At 32.1% G+C, this 23,990-nt stretch overlaps 2 protein-coding genes across 2 annotated transcripts in view; one reads left to right on the plus strand and one right to left on the minus strand.

Annotated features, from left to right (window-relative positions):
- Nucleotides 1–1,675: 1,675 nt before the first annotated feature.
- On the plus strand, nucleotides 1,676–14,755 carry LOC131847721 (probable G-protein coupled receptor Mth-like 3). The gene is made up of 9 exons (XM_059197360.1): nucleotides 1,676–2,039; nucleotides 3,496–3,818; nucleotides 4,970–5,149; nucleotides 6,231–6,346; nucleotides 7,093–7,171; nucleotides 7,595–7,755; nucleotides 10,590–10,725; nucleotides 11,756–11,845; nucleotides 12,967–14,755. Exons 2-9 carry the CDS (start codon nucleotides 3,523–3,525, stop codon nucleotides 13,184–13,186), a joined length of 1,278 nt encoding a protein of 425 aa, XP_059053343.1. The 5' UTR covers nucleotides 1,676–2,039; nucleotides 3,496–3,522; the 3' UTR covers nucleotides 13,187–14,755.
- An 895-nt stretch (nucleotides 14,756–15,650) lies between these two features.
- LOC131847684 (RNA helicase aquarius) overlaps nucleotides 15,651–23,990 on the minus strand; it is a 78,425-nt gene continuing 70,085 nt past the window's right edge. Inside the window, exons 24-27 of the mRNA XM_059197313.1 lie at nucleotides 22,720–22,890; nucleotides 20,479–20,676; nucleotides 18,277–18,456; nucleotides 15,651–16,038 (exon numbers count right to left, since the gene is read on the minus strand). Of these exons, the coding sequence (XP_059053296.1) occupies nucleotides 15,871–16,038; nucleotides 18,277–18,456; nucleotides 20,479–20,676; nucleotides 22,720–22,890 (717 nt within the window). The 3' untranslated portion in view covers nucleotides 15,651–15,870. The remainder of the gene's footprint in view (nucleotides 16,039–18,276; nucleotides 18,457–20,478; nucleotides 20,677–22,719; nucleotides 22,891–23,990) is intronic.

Here is a 23,990-nt window from a genome sequence, read left to right on the forward strand (position 1 = left end):
TTTTTAGTTAACCTAATTGGAATAGCAAACAAGCTGATGACCTGATGGGAGGCGGTATTCGTCGGCTATACGTATTAACAGCACTACGGATATTACTTTGTCACCCTTAGTACCATTTATGTATCATCATTCCAGAGAACGATTTACGATAAAGAGTTACGATTAATTTACGACTAACCTTGCATCTATATATATCTAAACTTGACTGTGTTGCTAACGGAGTATGATCCGATCCACTAACTGAACCTCGGAAAAATTTGATCATAAAGTCAAGAAGTCATAAAGATTATAAATATATATAGAGTAGATTTATAAATATATATTGGTCGTGTGTCGGGCCAATTCCGGATAAATAAAGTAAATGATAAACATTCAACTTTTTGATATTTGGCAGTTTGTAATCACACAAGATTCTGAAAAACATTAGAAATAGCAACACGCAAGTTTCTTTCTCATTCTTTTTGTGACGAGTCTGCGTTTCGAATGAGTGGTAGAATAAAAAAATATGACTGTTCAAAAGTGCTTATATTAAGTTTGTTTGAATGAAGATTATTTTTATTTCTATTCCGTAAGGGGGTAGTACAACGTTATATAAAATGCATATATGCATTTGAAAGAGTACGGAGGATACTCTGCATCCTATTTATTAGATATTATTTTCCTCTAAATTATGAGTTATATACGTGGTGACAAATGTATAATAATATGAATAATTCTTGTAATTGGAACGATAAACGAGCTGACTGCCTATGATGGTAGGTGGTAACCGTCGCCTATGAACAGCACTACTGACATCTTGTTTTCAAATGGCACCAATAATACTCATGCGTTGCCAATCCAGGTAACGGCTAACAAAGCATGCTTCGGGGCTGAAATAGGTAAAACTGAGAAACTGATCTACTAACTACTACTGCTTTCTATACAATAATGGAGGAAAAGAACTCATATTATACATCATCAAATACTACGAATATTACCATATTACTCGGTAACTTTACCGGTTATCTATTTATGTAGTAATGTACTTCGTCAGGTGGACCTCCCCTGGATCATGAATCATCATGATAAATTCATGGCGAATTTACCTCGATGGGCTGTTCTTATACTGATCTTATCACCCTCCACTGGTGCCCCGCCAACGTAAACCGTTAGTACAGGCTGGTGCACCATTTCATTATCACCCATGAGACAAAAAAGATGTTGGGATGCCAACTGTACCAGAATCCTAGATTTTTGGCCGTCGCTAGGAGAACATTCTTATTCTTGTACTCGGACAGAGACTTTGATTTGCGAAAATCGGTCAAATTAGACATGAAACGGATATCCGGTAACTATTTCTTCCGGTACTTATTAGTTCCGGCCTATATATAGCTATTATTATTATTCAGCTGGAAAGGCATCCGGCCGACTTAAAAAAAAACTGGGTAAAAAAAATTTTTTTTAAGTAATTATTTGCTTTATTTAGTTAGTCTTAGTATTACTTAAGGAATAAAATTAGTTTTAATTTTTAATTTTTAATCACTCAATAGTAAATTACTGTTATAGCAAGAAAATGAATTTATTAGTTAGCTAAGTTCCGCCGGATATCCGGCTATTCGGTCACATGGTTTTAGTGCCTGATAGATTAAAATAGCTCGAATTCTGCACCATGGCTTGGCATGGCCAGTATATTCTTTGCTCAGTACTATCGTGCGACTCGAATGAATCGCACATGTTTCACGTTATGTTATAAATATTTACGAAACAGATGAACGCTACAAAGTTTGCGCACTTTGGTTGGATACATTTGAATTTTGATATATTAGAATTACTATAAATAATATTTACTTATATAACAAATTCTTGATCATGTACAGAATGTACTGTGGTCAATATTATTCCGTGAAATAGTGAAAGTGTAAAGTCTAATATATTTATCAAAAATATCCATGATATTATTATTATACACCAATTTTATGTTTGAATACAAAAATAAATATATTACATCTAAATCAGAGGTTACTTAGTTGTGTATAAGTTAGAAAACTAAAGATAAATAAGTAAGTATTTTTAATTTGTTATATTTTATAAACAACTTTAATTTTTAAAAATAATGCCTTTATTTGGAGCATACCAATATGCTCCAAATAAAGGTATATTATTAATTGAGTTATAAGCCGGTACAATTAATTTATTGAGTAGGAAATTGAATTGAATATCGTTTTAAAAATGTATGTATAGAAAGTTTGTCAATATTTTTTTTTGCAGTATAATATGAGGCCATATTAAAAAGTAGCATTCAAATCATTTAAGCCGTTAAGAGATCAGTGCTCACAGAGAGACTAATTAAAATCTAGCAATCATTGTTTTGGTTTCTATTTTGTTCGTAGTCCTCTAATCCCTACAAACACATATTTCTTTTTGGACGAATAATATTGTAATGTAAAACCCCGGATAGAGCCTGGAGATCTGTAGTACATGTTTCTTTCGACTTAATTCAGACTCCAGACAAATATATGAAAGTACACTACAGAACCGTTATTAATAGGCACCAAGTCCTAAAAATGATCATAAACTTTAAGCTAAATAAACTTTTTGGGAGTGAAATCGCTTGAAATTGATATTAAAATAATAACTTTTATATTAAATTAATAATTAAAAAAGAAACATATTCATTTCATTCATTCATTTATTTTATAGTTAAATTATATTGTATAGGTTACTTACTTATACAATACAAAATAATTATGGAAGATAATAAACCTTATACGTACCATAATAATTCTGTCAACCGACTTCTAAAAAGGAAGACTTCTGTTTGATCCCCATGTATTTTTATTTTGTACTAGCTGTACCCGCGACTTCATCCGCGTGGAATTTAACTTTATTTTTTCTAAAATAAAAGTAGCCTAAGTTACTCCTTATTACATCAGCTACCTCCCCAAAAAAAGTCCCGTCAAAATCGGCCCTGCCATTTCAGAGAGAGAGCCGGAACAAACAGACAGACAGGCAAATATTGTAAAAAATGTTATTTTGGTGTGTATACCGTATTTATATTGCTATAACCATTTTTTACTATATATGCATGAAGTAAAAAATGGTTATTTCAATATTACAAACAGACACACCAATTTTATTTATATCTATAGATCTATAGATGTTCATCGACATTTTTTATATTTAATTTTATTGATGTTTCACGTAATTTATTTAAGAAACATGCTATTCGAATATTATATTTTTTTTTATTAATTACATAGCATTTATATCTAATTTTTAAAACTAGAAAATTTGGACCAACAGCTTATTTAATAATATGGTATGTGGTAATATTGGATGGATTCTTCAATCCGTCCTCTTCAGGACGGAATAGCAAAATATATTGATACTCGTATTTTATTTAGAATACGTATTGAAAAATACTAATAGCCTTCTTGCATTGGTGTTGCCTTTTGTACTACTTACATTCATATTATGTATAGAGACAGTGGTATGAACATTATACTCTCTTTTCAGATATATATATTTCTTAAAATATATAAAATGATAAAAGAGAAGATGTTTATAATAATAGTGGTTATAAACGTGGTCGTGATAAACGTGGTCGGTGGTCTGGATACAGCCTGTTGTGACACTGGTCAGTTGCTCCGGAAGTTCAAAAGTCCAGACGGTCAAACAAACAAAGTGTTGTGTTTCGAACGAGAATCCAATAGAACAATGCCCTTATCTATAGCCTGCGAAATGCCTGTAATAGTAAGATCGAAGCATTATGTGAGTGAGAAAGGACATTTAGTTTTGCAAAATATGGCCAACTATGATGTAACTGTAAACTCAGGAGAGTAAGTATTTACACTATTTTTTATATAACTGTAATTGTAAATAAGCTGACGTTCCACATGGTGGCTAATGGCAACCGTCACCTGACATGAAAAGTAGCAAGGAGACCACGGTGTCGTATGATAGCCGCAATGCCCCTCATATGTTGCTATTGCCAGGACTAAGATATCCTGTAACTTAAGCTGACATATCTCAACTTCAATCCAAACACAACTAACTAGAAATCTGCTTGGCGGTTGCGATAGGTGAGATATCTCTGTCTACTTAATTTATATTATTTTGTTTAATTCCGCTACAGTTTATAGAAATCCGTTAAGTAAACAATAAGTAAACAAAATAATACAAATCCATTAAGTACTGAAATGGAGTTCCGCATTGACACCTAATACGATTAAATATATATCTCACCTATTGTAGTCGCCAAGCAGATTTTTAACGATTTTGTACATAGTCTGCCTCGGGAATGACATACATTTCCTTTAAACCACATAAACTTTGAGATAATATAAATTCCGGAATATGTAAAAATATTTTTTAATTTGATTGAGTAATTTTTAAGCATCCTAGCAAAATAAAAAATAGCGCAAACTGAGACCTAGAAGCGATCATTATAAAGAAATATCAAATTTCTTTTAATTTTATTTAATTAAACGGCGGTTGAAGGCGTGCAGCTTATATGAGTGCATTTAATTGTTTTGTTGATTAGAATTCATTATTATAGAATTATATTTATTAAATCATCGTTACATAGTATAAAATAAAGTCGCTGCCGCTGTCTGTACCTATGTATGCTTAAATCTTTAAAACTACACAACGGATTTTGAAGCGGTTTGTTTTAATAGATAGAGTGATTCCAGAGGAATGCCAGAGGGATTATATATATAATACAAGTACACTCGGGCGAAGCCGGGGCGAGTAACTAGTATGTATATTATGTAGTAGTAGCTATATTATAAATAGCAATGCATCATATCAGGTCTGGAAACCATGTTATTTTATTATTGGTGAATGAAAGTCGAGCATGAAGTCTGGTCACTTCGAGTCAGTTTCCTCCATGGAGTACATAACTGACCAGACTTCATGCTCGACTTGTCAAACTCCGTTGGTGCCGCGACAGTGTAAAAAAATAAATAAAGTAGATATATTTTTACAGATATTGTTTGCACCGAAAAGGGAATTCAACAGATGAAAACTCCATAGTCATTGTGTTGTGTGTAAAAAGCGACGATACTGAAGATGATTTTAATGATTCCATAAAGGGTTATTGTATGATAATTTCTGTCATCTTTCTTACCTTGACTGCGTCGGTATATGCTGCTATCCCTGAATTAAGGTAAGTAAATAAATGTTCTAATTCATTAATAAACTGTGTTTAATTATTATTAAATTTTTCTCGATACTTAACAAGTCGCTGCCCTTCCCGGCTTTAGCAGGGATTCTTAATTTATCTAGTAAGAAATATCACCTATTTAATCTGGAATAATTGCAATAGTGAAATAATATCTCGTGTTTTTTTTAAAGAAATGGCCAGTGGTATTTGTATTTATTCGTTACGAATATGGAAAAATATAAATATTTCCTTTGTTATGTTGTATCTAAGTATTTTTTTATTGAAAATAATTTAGCCATAATTTACTCCAAGTTCTAGTCAACAAGAATTATATTTATTGATTTTATTATATACTGTTTATTGCACCTGATACAGAAAGTAAATAATAAACTATTAGAATACAGTATTCCTCTCATTATAATATATTGAATAGTAGTTAAATGATATCCTATATCCTATTACGCTATTGTGTAACTTACGTATATATACTTATTTTAATATAATAATATAAAAATATATACTTACTTAATTAATTAATACTTTGCCGTTGGATTATCAATATTGACGCAATACCAACTATTCATTGAAAACGATTTTCCTTTTTGTAACACGCTTCAATAAACAGTAGGCGTGTCAACCATGTTGAACAATAAAATATACCTATTTTGTTATAATTGTTTATGTAAGATGTGATAATAATTAATTAATTATTAAAATAAATAAGAATATGAAAGAAATATTTAATTATTTTATTCTATGTATTTTGAATGGTAAACAAGCTCATGCTCAACTAATGGTAAGTGGTAACTGTCACCTGTACACGAACAGTACCACACACATTACGTCAGCAACGTCATGTAGGTACCACTAATGCGTTACCATTTCGAAGGACAACGATGGCATACCTACCCTAAACTACCCTGTAATTTTATTGGCTTAGCTCACCACCAAACCAGAGCTTACAAAGCAAGTTGTTTGACGGCTGAAATAGATAAGATAGAGAACTCATGCAGACAACTTTGACAATATCCACCTCAGTTACATTCAGTTTGTAAGTATCTACAATTATATTACTTTTTTACAGAGATTTGCTAGGCAAAAGCTTGATCAGTTTCTGCGCAAGTTTATCTATAGGACTGTTCATATTGGTCGTCATGAAATTGGTGGATTATTCGGACATGGCGTTATGCGCAGCGAGAGGTTTGTGTTTTGTTCTCATATGTAGGTACTCGTACATGTAGCTGTAAGCTCAGGAGTAAAGGGTGTACAAAAGAAGTCAAAAGTCAGATAGAATAGTCAAAATCAACCTATTTCTCCAAGAAATGGAGTAGAACTTTGAAAATAATTTTTCATACTCAATTGATCTCGTGATTTATCTATGAGTACTGGCTTTAGTACTAATTGCTGTATAGATATAATATAATTATATATTGATAATTCACATATAAATACTAATATCTGAAGAAAACACTTTGTACCCCTTTTTACGAATATGTCTCGGAAGGAGGAAATTTCGAACACATAGTTCATAATATGTATATAGAGTAGGAGTGCAGAATGCTAATATATACTTTTTAATTATACATACATTAAATGAATATAAAACATTACACACTACCCTATATTTAACACACACGTACAGAAGTACCTATAATATTAGACAATAGAACCTTAATAATGTTCAAAGTTATAATTTAAATTAATTATGGTCGAATTTCGACCCTTTGACCCGTCACTAGCTACGACAAATATATATAATGTAAATATTTTATTAATTTTGCTATTGCAACTAACTACAAAATATAAAACAGGAAACAACAAATTATGCTTAAACGATAGTAGCACAGATTAGATTATTACTATGCGTTTCGCATTATTGTTTATTTTTGTATTAATTCTATTATAAGTAAAATAAAGTGGAGGACTATATAATTATTTATTTTCAGGTTTTCTTGCATATTTTTTTATACTGTCAAGCTTTTTTTGGTCTAATGCAATGGCAATACAAATAATGCTTTCTATGAGGTAAGTTAAAAATTTGTTTCCTCAATTTCAATAAGTACATATACACATATTATATCCTTCGGTTGTTTTGAAGTATTTAAATTTTGATATATTTAAAGAACTTTTGTCATTGATGTAAAATTAAATCTACGGTGAAAGGATGGTACTTATATATTTTTTATTAATCTGGATAACCCATATAGTGTCCCATATTAAGCAGAGCTTGGACTATGTATTATAAAAAACTAAGATATAAGGAAACAATAGTTCAAAACTTATGAAAATACATATGATTGTTTAGTGAAAAGGTCGAATCTATGCTCATCTGAGAACAGTGCGTTAAACAACTACGCCATTGAAGTCGTCAATTTGGTCCTGATTGTTTTGATATAGTTTTGAGTCTTGTTTCCTTGAGTTAAAGTAATATATACCCTCATGTTGTAGCCGACCAACTGTCCATGACAACAAATGGAGAGCGTTTTTGTGGTACTCGCTATATGCATGGGGCTGTCCAGCACTGCTTACAGTCATTATGGCAATTATCAATTTCCACCCCGGAGACCATGCCAAGCCTGGCCTCGGATTAATGCATTGCTGGTTTGTAGGTAAGTTGGTAATTCATACTAATATAACTCTGGCTGTTGCCTCAGTCATTTTAACGATGTGCCTCCCAAATTTAAATATATATATGCGGCTGAACGGATCTTAAATTTGACCTGAAGATGGATTGTATTATGAAGAAGAATATATATTATCTTTTATCTCAAAAAGAAAGCAGCGGTAAATAGCTTCAGTACTAATATAAAGAAAAAAGTCTGAAACTACCAGTACAATAAAAAAAAACTTTTTTAGACAAATCGAAGTAATCAGCTGTCGGTGGCCGAAAACGATCATTCGACCGAACCGACGAAAATATGACAAATTACAAATACATAGTATTTTGGATAAAGTAGGAATTAGGGTAATTTTAGACTCGTCTACACTGCCTGGTGACGCGGATGAAAGCGCGGATAACAAATATATAATTGAATAATTGATATATTGAATAATTGATTATTATTGAATAATTGATAGCAATGTGTTAGTCGCATATCCTAGATACCTTGTTAAAGCAATTATCTACACCCATATGGATTATAATAGGCGGAATGGGCCTACTTATTACAATTGCAAGTTTTAACTGTTATATGTTCAATGTTCATGCTTCATTGATACGATATTAATGCAGATGTGAATACACACTCGTATAACGTCTCGAAGATATCAAATTCCTGACCCTGCATGTACCTATAATGAAGAATATGTTCATTCTATTGAAGTGACGCAGGTCAACCAACTACAATGAATGAGTCTGTCTGTAAATATAGTTCAATTAAAACGTTCGTTTTGTGAGTTTGTCTGTAAATACACTTCAATTAAAACGATTGTTTAGTTAGTTTATTTTTAAAGTTCGACGGAAAATGGATGTGTTATACGTTTCACTGTGCATCTGTGTATTTGTGGCTACGTAGTTTGTAAACAAACGAATGAACCAATTATGATGCGGGTTTTTTAAATCTGAAGTGATGGAGATCTTTCTAAACGACAATATATCAGAAATTCATTTTTTGATTCTTGGGTATTTAAATTATTATTCTTTTATACAAAATACAGTTACACTGATATATCTAAAGGGACGTTTGCTTGAATGTTTTAAACTCTAAAGCTAGACACCTACATAGTGCAATCGGATTTAATAAAATTTTTAGATTAATATTGCAAAGATCAAGGTATGACGACGATAAGAAAAAAAACAGCCATAAATAGAGTAAATAGATCCGGCAATATGCAATGCGGTGGAGGGCCGGGAAGCGAGGTCCATTCATATTTTAGCTTTGGGCCTTGAATCATCTATGTTTGATTGTGTAGTACTCACTCCAAAGTTTGATTGTGAAGTATGAAGGCAGGAAAATAACTGAGAAGATAATGACAAATTAATTATGTTATTAAAGAGAATGAAAGACTAAATACATTAATTGATATACGAAAGAATGTAAACAATAATAAAAGTATAAGTACTAACTTAAGATACACTCGGTACGTGCGTAAGCAAGAGTTGCTAGAATTTACTAATTTTATTCATTGCACAAGCTGCGCGCTCAGACTTCACACTGGTCTACTAATGAACCAAATTACGTCAAATCTTATGTTTTAATAAAAATTCCTAACGTTAGTACGTAAAAATTTTTGTTTTGGTTTGTTTAGTTTTTAATAAAAAAAAAAAGATTTAATAAATGTGTAATGTGCGTGCCCAAGTAATGTATATGTCTGAGATAACTGCAACCCGCGTCTGCGTCTATTTGAACCTCTATTTCACTCGATAAAAATAAAAGATAGCCTCGTAAAAATACTAATGCTCATTAACCTACTTTCAATAGGTTAGTCACGAAAAGATAACAGACAGACACGTTTTCGTATTTATAAATTGTATTTGTATTTAATATTCTCTTATCTGTGATACAGAATATCATAGATAACAAAATATTAAATACAAACGCAGATCAGCGATCATTATAGAAGATATGACCGCCAAAGATTAACGACATCTGATCTTTTTGCAGTACATATATATACGTATAGTTTAAATATACTATTGTTGTTTAACAAACGAATTATTTTTTGCGAAATAATAGTAACTGTATCCTTACCTACTGTACCAGTTTCTCTAACAGGGTATATTGTTAGCAATTGGTGTCATTAGCCCCGCTTCGAACGAATCCCCACCGTCCATTTTGTTTTGTTACTAATTCCATTATCGTGTCGTGCTCTAGTAGTTTACCTACTGGTCTGAATGAACTGAATGAGATAACGATCTTCATTCTAGTCAGGGATGTCAACTGTACGAGAATCCGCGTACAAATACGAGATGTTAGGTGTTCACTACGAAGGCATTTTGATTCTCGTACATATACACGATATTTTGACCTAAGAAATCGTTTAAAATCCTATGGTTAAAGAGCTAAACTAGGCTAGTTACAAGATTTTATTAGTATTTAGTCTAGTTATCAGTTGATGAGACATGAGCATTTGAGACACACATAACGTTCTCAGACGTACTTAGTGTGCCACGGATGACACCTGAGGACCTGAAGTACGTGCTGCTGTTCCGTTCTGTTTACATACGACTGTTGCCACTTTCAATCAGTTAAACCATCAGTATTTGTTATTCCAATAACATATAACAATAATAATCTCAGAACAATTCACACAGCGCCATCTAGACCCAAGTTAAGCTAGCTAAAGCTTGTGTTATGGGTACTAGATAACTGATATATATATACATAGATATTTTTTGTAAATACATACATATTATACATAGAAACCGAGGTCGTAAAGATATAAAAGTAAAGTACATAAAAACTACATGATAGATGGAAATCATGAAATCTTCTTGTTACAGGAAATCAGCAATGGTACTACATGTATAGCGTGATGTCAATTCTAATATTAGCAAACATTATCATATTTATTTGGACTTCAACTCGTTTTTGGTGTTTATCGTTTAATTCATCGCATATTAAAGCAGGGAGGTACAAGTAAGTAATTTGTATGTCCATATATACATGTATAAAATATTTCTATTTCTACAAACTAGTTGGTTATAAGTATAAAATATTTTATAAAATTAGGTATATAGTTCCCTCTTTCCTTTCCGGATGTTCGGTGTTAGCCAGAAAAAATATTTATAGAAAGTAATATCACTATTAAAATTAAGTGAGTTTGAGGACTGATGCTTTACTGACATTGTCATCCTAAAATCCAGATTTTTTAATACTTACCTACTGAAAGAAAAACAATTGAAGAGAATAGTAAATCCTTTATTGAAATAAACTTAATTTAAGCACTTTTGAATAGTCATAACAATTTTTTTAATCTAAGATCTATCTAATAAGATTAAATCAGTCATAGTGATAAGAGCTGACCAGTCCCTATACTCGTTCACGAGTATAACGTATGAGCCAGCCATCACTGCGCTTGACCATATTTTAGGGATCCCAATGACCAGGCCTACCACGCCGCCATATGTATAGACATTTTAGTGAGCATGACTATTCATTCACGAATATACAACATACAAGAAACCATTGTGATTCGATTTCTTTAGTGGCGATTAACCACGCGGAAAACCGTAAATAGTAATTCTTATGAGAGATATAAAATTAGACGGTTAAAACTATAGTAAATTGTTTTTATTGAAGACAAAGAATTTTTAAGATTTTTTTACAATATGATATTACCTAATTTTATCTATATAGACTTTGTATAAAGACGCCGGAATGGGTGAATTTGTCTTAACTATTTCTTGCGCCAAGCAGTTTGCAGAAAATTGTATGGTGTGTGGCTGTGAAATTGCTGGGTACGGGGGTCTTATGTCACTCAAATGGCAACTTATGAGCAGCACAACGACCGTCACGTGACGACGTAATTATCCGTGGACTCGGCACCAGCCAAGTATATAGACGAAGGTTGCTGTTTAAATTAGTCTGCTAATCTGCATATTGATAAATAAAAACTTCAAATATTAAACTAAATTTATTTTAAATAACAAGTCTTCATTTTTTTTAGACTTATGCTTACAATTCGCCTATTTGTGTTGATGGGAATACCTTGGATATTTGAAATGATCAGTTCGTTTATGGAGACAAGTCTTGTATGGTAAGTTATTGAATAATTTTAGTCATGCATGTCATTTTATTGTAAGCTGATCTCACAGTAGATTACATACCTACCTATGTTATACGTACCACAGAATATATATATATATATTTTACTCATGCTATAAAGTTGTATGTAGCAGATTTATGAAATAGTTATTGTCAATAAACACATAATGACACATAACACATAATGCAAAATACTAATGATAATTTAAAAAAAACCGTGAAAGTGTGAGTAATACCTACTCGGATAGTATGAAATCCGAACAAATCATCTCCCCGTTTTTTTCTTCAAAATCCGTTGCGTAGTTTTAAAGATTTAAGCATACATAGGGACAGACAGCGACAATGACTTTGTTTTATACTATGTAATGAAGAAATAAATTACAGTAATTAGGTATATTTATATTATATGAATTTAGTTTAGCGAAGATTTTTTGTAAAGAATTTTAATTATTAATTATAAAGTAATACAAAAGCAATACAATAAATACAAAAAATTGTGTAAATACACAAATAGTTCAATTTTAACAAATAACACTATTTAATATATAGCTGTGACAGAAGCACGGTTTTTCGGAGCAGCTTTATTTTGGTTCGTAAGGTTAAAAATATTTGCTGTATCGTACATTCTAGGTTCAATTTTGTAAATAACCTTGGTGACGTCTTTTAATTAAAATTTCTATGTAATAAATATGTTAATTTGATTCGGCGTACCATTATATTTATTTTCCTAATTATTTCATTAATTATTATACCTTATTAATTTTAAATTCATGTTTTTGTTCAAAATTATTTAGTTTTTAATAAATAATAATAAAAAGACTTACTACAAAGAAATAATAAATTAGAATGTTGGGTATTTTTAAATTATTGGTATTCCTTTATTTTTAAAATGTATGATTATATCGAAATATCGATAAAAAAACATAAAGAGTGATCTAACATTCGATTAAAAATATATATTAAAACAAGATTGTTTACTTGGCTAGGCCAGCATTTCATAAAATTTTATGATCAACATCCACGATATTTTAAGATCTTACCACAACATCTACCTACCTACACCTACGTTTATATACATCTGATAGTTTAAATATATATTTGTATTGTCATCAGGACCGTGATAGATATCATCAACACACTGCAGGGTTTGTTTATATTCATTCTGCTGGTAGTACTTCGACGACGTGTCCTCAAGATGATGCTAAAACACGGTTGGTTGGACTGCATATCAGATCGCATAGAAAAACACTTGGCACTAGCTGAAGACGAGGAAGATGTCGTAGAACATGCAATAGATGTCAGAATGACAGAAAAAGGTAATAGTAAAATATAGTTGCCTTACTCTCTTGAACAAAGTATTTGAAATCGATAACATTATGTTTTGCAATAATGCATAAAGTTCAGCACAATAAGACGGCTGTGAGCATACGATATTAATGTTACACAAATTCTATATCTACTTAAACATAGTTGTAAAAATTAGGTACATACATTACGCCCTAAAAACAACTAATATGTTCTTAAGTTATAACATTTTTTTCTATTTTTTGTCTTCATCGTACCTAATTGGCCTGAGTCACTAACGATAAATATTTAAACTTCGTACAATAATATATATTATGTACAATGTTATGGAATAGGTACATATGATATGGGTAGGCACTACAGTGTGAAAGACGCACGAAGCGGTTACATAAGTCTGAACACGCCTCTTTAAATAAAAAAATATTATCTTTGACCGTAACAATTTCTTGTAAACTTGTGAGTGAATAAACATATCATTGAGGAAATAACCTACACTACTAACTGTATTTACCTATCTCTTCATATTTCCCCAATTTCCGGTACCAGACAGACACGTAGGTACTCTAAATATAAACTCAGCATATTTTTATCTAAATATATTCAAAACACACTTTTACAATAAAACAAAATTAGAAAAATTTCTTTTATTTTTAGAGTGTATACATGTACATATTTTTTAACGTGGTTATCTATTGGTAGACAAAATTGTCATACACGCATTGCTTAATTGACCGTGAGTTACTACGGTAAGGTCGAGGCAAACAAGTCACAAATAAGGTGTGTGAATTCTGTATATATATTATCATGATATAATACTGAGCTATTGTAAACAGTAAAAGCAATATATGAAGCTCTTAAAAAAGAATTCTGTATATGAATTGAAAATAAATACCTATAATAATATAATGAGTATAAAATAGCCTAATATTAGGGAAATTGTTACTAATACAATTTCCCTAACGTGAAGGTACAAAAGTAAACGGGTCTTTTTCATATATATTCCCAAGACAGCAGCATTTGAGTATCACTCAATATTTTATTGTAATTTGTACTGTTTTAGTTGTAAGAAATTGGACTCTCTGGTTGGATCTCGTTGGACTGTTGGACAGATTATGATTATACAATAAAATTGTATCATTATTGAATCTGTCCAATTCTTATTTTTATTTGTTGTATATAGAATTTACTACTTAGAGCTGTGTTCTTTCTTATTTACCAGTAAATATAATCACTTAAAAATATACGATACATCTAGATGTTGTACTAAATAGAGTTTCGGTTTTGAAGTGTATAAGTATTGTAAGTACAGACACCTGAGGGAATTCTGTTACGGTTTATAAGGATAAATTCGCCTTATCTGATACAGGCAATAAATTTATATAAACATGGGTTAACACTGTTATCGTCTGTACAAATATGAACATTTTGGTTTTTACGACTAAATAAAAACATAAAAAAGTCAAATAGAGAATGACAATTTTGTACTTATGTTATGCTATTGCTGGAATAATATGTTGCATTTAATCATAAACTAACAATAAGTTTAATGTAGTAGGTAACCGTTGGTTATTATTTGTGCCATAATTGTTATTTTTATGTCAATAAATTAGATCATTAAAATAAATGTAGTATTATTTTTATATATCTGTGTATCCATTATCTTACCTAAATGCAAGTACGAGTCATTTACTACAGTAAAGAGTCACTTAACTAGGTATTTCTAGTTATTTACCATGGTCCTTCTATCAACCATTTCATTCAGTAACTGAAATGACAAACAAGCTCCATTTGATGGTAGGTGACAACCATTGTCTACATACGTAGACATCACATCATCAGTAACAGAGTATCGTGATGATACCTTTCACCATAGCCATTTCACTACTATACTTTACCCAACAACCGAAAAGTAGCTTACAAAGCGAGCTGCTTGGCGTCTGAAACAGGTAACCAAAGTTACCTGAGAGAATTTATACATAATCTACCTCTGTTATCATACTAAAGTTCGATTATTAATATTAAATGCGAAAGTTTGTAAATATGGATGTTTGTTACTTTTTCATGCAAAAACTACTGAACGGTTTGATGAAACTTCACAGTAATATAGCCTATGCATCGCGGTAAGACCGCGGGTACATCTAGTATTTTATAGATTAACTAGCTTTTGCCCGCGGCTTCGCTCGCGCTAATTTATCCCCTCAGGAGTGGAATTTATAAAATCCTTTCTTAGAGGATGCCTACGTCATAATAACTTTATGCATGCAAAGTATCAGCCCGATCGGTTTATAATTGACAAAGTTTCATACAAACTTTCATCCCCTATTTTATCCCCTTGGGAGTAGAATTATTCAAAATCCTTTCTTAGCGGATATCTACGTCATAACATCTACCTGCATGCCAAATTTCAGCCCGATTCGACCAGTGGTTTGGGCTGTGCGTTGATAGATCACTATGTAGAATGAAATAAAAGAAATGACAAAATATTTACTTGAAATATTTATTTGTAATTTGGTACAGTGTGGTGAAATATTAATTCCCTTACTTATAAAAAAAGCTAAACCTTAATATAAACCTTATGTAACCGCTGTACACTTCCAAACATTGGTTTCCTTTGAAAGAATGTGACAAAACACTGTAATACTTAAAGTTTGTTTGTAAGTTTTAGTTCTTATAATATAGGGAGACAAAAAAACTGTAACACAAGTGTATCTTCTACGTGTTCGGCGTCTCTTCAACCTCGTTTACAATCTCCGTGGGGCGGAAGGTGTCTTCGTCTTCGCTGTCAGGCGCAGCGCCGGGGTGTGACGGCACAAACCCATCGGGTTCTTGAGAGCGGGCCGCCGATTCTGTTCCCGGTGCTGACCACGATTTACTTGAACGCTACAATTGAAATACGTTATATTTTAAGAATATTAATATTCATAGTAGTTTATATTTATGATATTTCACACATAGTCTACGTGGAACCAAACATGAGTTTATTACAGAAGTTCGGTAAAATCGGTTCACGGTTCATCGGTCAAATTTTTATGAATAAGATTTATAAAAACGTAAAGGGGCCAATAATTCGAATTTACTTACAAAACTATTATATAACTTATCTTTAAGCTAATTTCTTAACTTATAACAAATATTGTAATATATGTCTAGATTTTACTGTTTCTGTTGTTAACTTTAATTTATGAGGTACGTTTTTACATTGCATTACCATCCAATACTTAATACCAAACAACAGTCTCATTATTAGGTTATCAATATAGAACAACGAATTACGATAATACTATAGTGTACAAGCACTATAACATGACTCACTTTCACAGGCACATGAAGTGCTGTGAAAGTGAGTCATGGTCATTGTTCGATGAATTATTATAAGTATTGTTGTACGTATCTGTATAAGACGTCTTTTGAAGGCTTGGATGACTGTATTCTATGTTCTGAGTAGCAATCGATCAATCCTTTGCCTCAGCAAAAACTTTATACAGGATATATATCGAACGACGACAACCGGTTGCATTTATAAGGATTTCTGTTGAGACAGAGGATTTCGCATTTTGCTTATTTTTTGTTTGTACCTGATAAATATAGACTCCAGATTAATGATTTTGAATTTAATTCAAAAATTCTAACAAAGTGAACATGAGATGCACATTAAACGTACCGTACACCGTACACTGTACCGTACCGTATGGTCCTCCGAAATGGCTTGACCGATTTTTATGATATTTTATATGCATATTCAGTATGTCTGAGAATCGGCTACTATCTATTTTTCGTATCCCTAAGTGATAAGAGGTGCTCATCCCAAACATTTTTTTTATTATTTGGATATATTTTTTATAATGTGGCAATAAAAATACTTACAACTCAAAATTTTTACCCTTACATTATCAAACCCTATTTTTAATAGCGATTTTAATTTATATAGCAAAACAACGTTTGCCTGAGTTAATTAGTAGGTAATATATAAATTACTAGCTTACTCGACAGACATTGTCCTAACTATAAATGTTGACTCTGCGCAAATACTATATATACTATGGGCAAATATAAAATATAACTTATAGACCGTATTAACTTTTCTAATGTTCCGAGCGACTTTCTTCATTTTTGCTTTCATAAGTACCTTCTCCAGACAATAATTAAAACAATAAAAAAAAAAAGAATTGAAGAAATAGAGATTAATTTTAATATATACATACGGATAGAAAACAGTGCTCTTGAATTATTTATCTTAATATATATATATATATATACGGAACGTAATATTGAATATCACGCATCCATATGTAGTTGTTTGCCACGTGCAATATTGCAATGATGTCACAATGATTAACATAGTGTCAAGAGTATAGTATAACGATGAAATAAATAGAATCAGTGAAACACGATACTTTGCCCTTTGTACTTTATAGTATTTCCCTATGACTCACATACAAATAACATAATTATATAACTTAAATGACCTAGGAATAAAAAAATATATAACGGATTCTAGCTAAGAACCATCTCGACTACATCACTTTTAACCTTGTCATAATCGGTCCATTCGTTTAGGATCTACGATACATAGGACGACGCAAAAAGAGCGGTGTTATAAATTGAACGTGTTTGTATACGTTAATTCTATAACACCGCTCTTTTTGCGTCGGATTTTAAAAATGAGATCAAGGCTTAACCGACTTTTTTATAAATTAATTAAATATTGACGACTCCTCAAAGTGATGGTACCCCTAACTAATTTATTTATACTACTACTATTGAAAAGAGAATTTCTTTAAGGAGTTATTTTTATTACTCGTCTATAACTATTGGTTATTCTCCCTCTCACACACCTCAATCATACGTCCCTGTCACATAATACGTTCCGATACCTTACACTACAATGATGGCAAACAAACATACGGCCCCATCTGATGATAAACAATTGCCGTAGCCTAAGGATGAGAATGTAGGCGAGTTATCGATCGTTAATCTATCCTTCTGGTAAACCTCATGCCGTAGTCTCTCGACTCCATAGTCACTCGTACGTGGAAGAAGCTCCTCTGAAACCACACTGTCCGAGACCACTTAAGTTCCAGCGTGTGGGGTTGAATTCCCTGTCATTAGTTCGCTTACCTCGTATTGTTTATTGGCGTCTCGCACTTTATCGAGGTACATTTGGTAGACGTAGCGTGCCATGTGCGGCATATCGTGCACGCATAGCGAGAGAGAGTCGGGCACGTTGGCAGTGATGGACCTCTGCGCGGGGTACCGCTCTCCGGGTACCAGTTCCAATTCCAGCGGACGTTCCACCAACTACACCCAGTAACAATAAGACAGTGTTAATATTAAATACAGATACGTCCATACATATCTGGTATCTGTAAATAAAAATATATTTCAGTTCTAAACTATATACACTAACCTCAACAATACCAAATCAATCAAAATGATAAATCAACTTCTTTACATAGCATAAAAGAAAGTATTACTATAATATTATACAATACTATTAAAAAACTATTATAAAATTTTATACTATTATTACTACTCAAAAGTAGTAATAATAGTATAAAATAATATAATATAATAAAATTTTAAACTACGCAATGGATTGTAATGCAGTTTTTATCAGTAGATAGAGTGATTCTAGAGAAAGCTTTGTAGGTATAATATGTAGGGTAGCTAGTCATTAATAAAAGTAATCAACAACTCAATCATACAAAAATAAAAACCAAAAACACTCGGCAAATGCGAAAGTACACCGTAAGCGCAAACGCAACAGCAAAAGAAAATCTTAACTTTGCACATTACTTCCAAATAAAAATAATGTCAGAAGACTCTTTAGAAAGCATCGTGATGAATCGTTCTTGATGAATTTTCCACGATGGGCTAATTCATCTCACTGACGGAAATGGGAACGTTAGTTAGTCCAAATTGCTAATCTTAAATAAATAGAAATAATCTTTATTCAAATAAACTCATTACAAGCACTTTTGAATTGTCATATTTTGATTCTACCACTCATTCGGAATGCAGATTCATCACAAGAAGAATGAGCAAGAAACTTGTGTGTTGCTCTTTTTAATAGATGTTTTTTTTTATATAAATAATTACAGTATAACAAGTAAGAGGCATGCGATAATCAACATAGAAGTCGCTACGCACTCATTATTAATGTAATCAGATAATATTGTCAGTGCTATGGATTTAAAGTTTTTCTATAAAAACATTATTATCGTTAACGAATTCTTCAATTTTATAGTAAGCTTTTTTGCAAAGGAACTGTTTTATTTGACATTTAAATCTTTTTTCTGGCAGATTTATAACAGACTCTGGTATTTTATTGTAAAACCTTACGCAATTGCCATAAAACGAATTACTAACTTTAGCCAAACGACATTTAGGTAAAATCAGTTTCTTATTGTTACGTAAGCTTTTATTAGTGCAATCACTAACTCTTTTGAAACTGTCTATATTCCTTCTGGCATAGATGATATTTTCATAAATGTATTGAGAAGCAACGGTGAGGATATTTGATTCCTTAAAACACTCTCGCAATGACTCCCTGGAACCCATACCATAAATGGAGCGAATGGCCCTCTTTTGTAAAGTAAATATTGTATTTATATCAGCTACTTTGCCCCATAACAAAATACCATACGACATAATGCTATGGAAATAGCTAAAATAGACAAGTTTAGCCGTTGCCACGTCTGTTAATTGTCTAATTCTTCTTACCGCATAAGCGGCAGAACTACTCTAATCTACTATAAAGCGTTTGTCTTACAATATTTATACATCTACATATTTCTATTTCCTAAGATAATATTCAATTCAACTCTGTACGGTTTATAAATTGCATCGTTAGTATATTCGTTTTTGCTCCAGACGAATTAATTCCTCTGTAGGTACTCAAACAATTTCAATTTACTGTCTGTCTGATTACACTCGCGAACAAAAGTCACTTGGAATTGATTCCGCGCGATCTTGAATATCTACTTAATTACTAGTTAAGAAAAATAAAAATGGTACCATTTGAAAGGTGAAACTATATATAGTAGTGGCAGATATTCACAATTGTTATTCTAAAGGCAATTACACTGAGTTTTATTAGTACTCTCTATTTTTTATATTACAATTTGAAAGTATGTTAAACATGCTAATTTTAGTCTAGAATATTATTTTTACTTTTACTATACCTCATAAAAATCTGACTATAAAATGCGGAGAGTGGTGTACAGGTCTAAAAATGAACAACTTTTGCTATTGTGATTGTTCCTACAAATTCTGACTCACAAACAGAAAGAATATAAAAATGTATTAAGCGTCATTTACCTGATTGAACGTCGGTTGCAATTCAAAACAGTTCCTGAAGAGGTTGGCTCTCGCAAAGATGTAGAGACCGAGCCGCGCTCTGGACGCGGCCACTATCAGCCGCCGGAGGTCCCTCACGTGACCGACCGCCTTAGTCCGTACCAGTGACACTAGCGCGATGTCATTTTGCTGCCCTTGGTATTTATCAACAGTCGTCACCTATGACAATTAATTTGATTATTCACAGTCTATTCGGGCACAGACCAGCCGGTTTACTCTAGAAATTTTAACCCGGGGGGCGTTAGAGGGCGTTGCTAGTAAGTGATCCTTCCTTAAAAACTTTATTTTCCTTTTTCTAAAGGACTCCTTTTGGAAAACTTATCATGGTGATTTCGGTACAGGCGGTACCGAGGCAGCCGGTTTACTTATGAAACTAATTCTAATCCGAGGGGGAGGCTGTTACTAGTGATGGGGACTGGTGATCATCAATAGCTGGTAATGTACGACGTCATGTCGACCTTCACAATGTACCCTGAAAACCTCCGAACAGAACTCGCCACGAAGCCCCGGCTTTATTATCATCGTATCTTCGACCGGTGTCAAGCGTATATCGCTAAGGTAGGGGTCATACTTCAAATAATCAATTAAAATTTCTAATGACATCAGTTGCATCGTTTATCACCTTTATATACATGAATTTTATTCGAGCAAACATATTCATTCCAAATTTCGTAATTAATTAATAAACTAACTAATATATATCATATATTCATTAATTAAACATGATATATATAATACATATACCGACGGTATTCATAGTAAGTATACTCTTTAACAGGTTTAAACACATATTTGATAAGATAAAAACAAGAACATTAAATATAATGTGAAATTACATAAACGATTACATATGTTACCTACATCTGTAATAAAACTTGTTTATTAAAAATAAACTCCTGAGTCTGAATTATTAACAAATATATAGTATGTACGTGTTAACTTAAAGATTTCGTAATCTTTATAGTTAAATAACTGCATAAAGCTAACGAACTCGTATACAATACTATATATAGTAGTGTTCTCGTGCAGCTGCGCCTAAAATAAATGCCAACCGCCCTCGGTTACAAAGTCATTCGAAGCCATTTCAATGGCATCTCTGCCACGACTTCTGGTAGATTATGATTTTAAATTGCTGAAGAAATCTGTGGTATCTTATTCACCTGCATGAGAAAGGTTTGAATATCCCCAGAAACCAGCAGAAGACTATGTACTGACAGGAACAAGAAAGGATAAGAAGGAGAAAGCGGGACTCCGACGGGGCGACCGGGCTAATTTGATGGTAAATTGAAGACCTTGGATGCACCCTTCCATCCTTAACTCCGATTCCACACACCACCAACAGTTTGTTTCACAATTATAATTCACTGGGCACGTGAATTCACACAGATGTTCTTGTTAATTTTCAATAAGTAATGTCAACTCAGGTATTAACGGCAGCTATAATGAATGCACTTTTTTCTTTTATCGGGGATCACACGCTCACAAAGTTAACACCGGTTGGCGGGAATATTTGAATATAGAATTGATTGAATGAATGATATATCTTCTTATATGTTGATTAATACAAGGATATGAGGATTGGGAAAGGATGTCAGAACAACTTCGCTGTTTCCGTTACATTCCTTATATTTCTGTGTATATTTCCCTAACTTTGAGATTGGCTAAATGTGAAGGCAAAGCCAAAGATGGGGGAGGAGAAAAAAAAACTTCGTTTTCTCTTAGTATTTCTTCATTTTTCTCAAATGGTATTACCATTGGTATTAAATTCGATTAGAATTGATTAAAATTATATTAGTTTATTTAAGTTTAATCACTATTAAGGTTCTACTGTCAAAGACTATAGATACCTCTATGCATGCGTGTCAAATACATGTGTAACATTTTTTTTATTGAATTAATGTACTTTTTTAATAATAATTTAAAACAAATGCACTCCTCAGTTTGTCCAATTTTCGTGAATTGTACAAACGTTTTGGGTGATGTATTAATTCATATAATTGTAGTAAAAAGTAATTCCTATTTATTCTATATTAGGTGAGCCCGCGGTGTTTCACCCGCGTCAATTTCAATAAAAAAGCCTATGTGTTATTCTAATGCAAAAGCTATATTAATATAAAGCTTCATCAAAATCCGTTCAGTAGTGTTTGACTAACAAACATCCATACTTACAAACTTTCACATTTATAGTATTAAAATGATTACCTTATGTGGTCGGCCAATCAGAGGATTGTCTGCGCAACGTTTATCGATGACGTCACGGATGAGATGTTTCTGCCCATTGTACGTGGTGAGCACGGAGATACGGGACGCTGGCCATCCCAATATCCGCATGTACATGAATACTGCCACAACGTATTCAGCTTCTGCTAAATTCTATATGTAAAAAGAATATTAACTTGGTTAGATGTTCGATGACAATTTCTTTCTTCTCCCGTACTACAGTTTTATAAGGTACTTTCTTAACCGTCTTATAAAGCTGACTACAATTAAAATATACCCTTCAAACACCGTTATATAACGACAATAAAAAACTACTGTAATGTATATTTACAGTATTTTTTTTAATTTATTGTTGGGTTTTGGGCTATTGTCAGGTGCTAAGACCTGTCATACTGCGACCTGCATTGTTCCACAGAGCTATTGTGCTCGCCCTATTTCTTACATTACAGTAACATTTTTGGATAAATGATATTCTATATTGACAGATTGCAATATATAAATCGAAAGACTACGTCAAATGTTAACTACAGACACGAAAATCACAGTATGTATATCTGTGTAATTTATAGTCCCTCATGAGGTGTAAATTTTTTGTAATTCCTTATTCATTAAACCATAATATTTCACGGCGAAGACGTTAAAATCGGGCCAGATATAGAATATTTTACAATCTTGCTTATCTGATTGAAATACAATAACGTACGTATTATTAAATCATGGTGAAGATAGTAAAATGATTTAGATAATATTTTACATAGACAAACCTAAAAAACTAAAATGACAATATCAGCAATTAACGAATTAGCCACAGCATTAATGACACCTTTGTTTGCTCTAAAACTTCCTATAGCTAACTAATATTGTAAAGAGGTAGTAAAATGTTCATTTATTTGTAATAAATAAAATCAAAACATACTCAACTGATTTGAAAGATCAATTGAACTGCTTTATCTCTTCTATTAATGAGCACTACGAGTTGTATTTATTTTATATAAAACTAGCTGTACTCGCGACTTCGTCCGCGTGGAATTATAAACTACTATATAACTAACAAACTATATAACGTGAAATACTTTATTTTTCTAAAATAAAAGTAGCCTAAGTTACTACTTATTACATTAGCTACCTGGCAAAAAAGTCCCGTCAAAATCGGCTCAACCATTTCAGAGATTAGTCGAAACAAACAGACAGACAGACAACAATTAAAAAAAATGTTATTTTGGTTTATTAATGTATTTATATCCATATGCATG

The sequence above is a fragment of the Achroia grisella genome, unplaced genomic scaffold (assembly GCF_030625045.1).
Source record: "Achroia grisella isolate CSIRO2021 unplaced genomic scaffold, CSIRO_AGI_Agris_v1 utg540, whole genome shotgun sequence".
NCBI lineage: Eukaryota > Metazoa > Arthropoda > Insecta > Lepidoptera > Pyralidae > Achroia > Achroia grisella.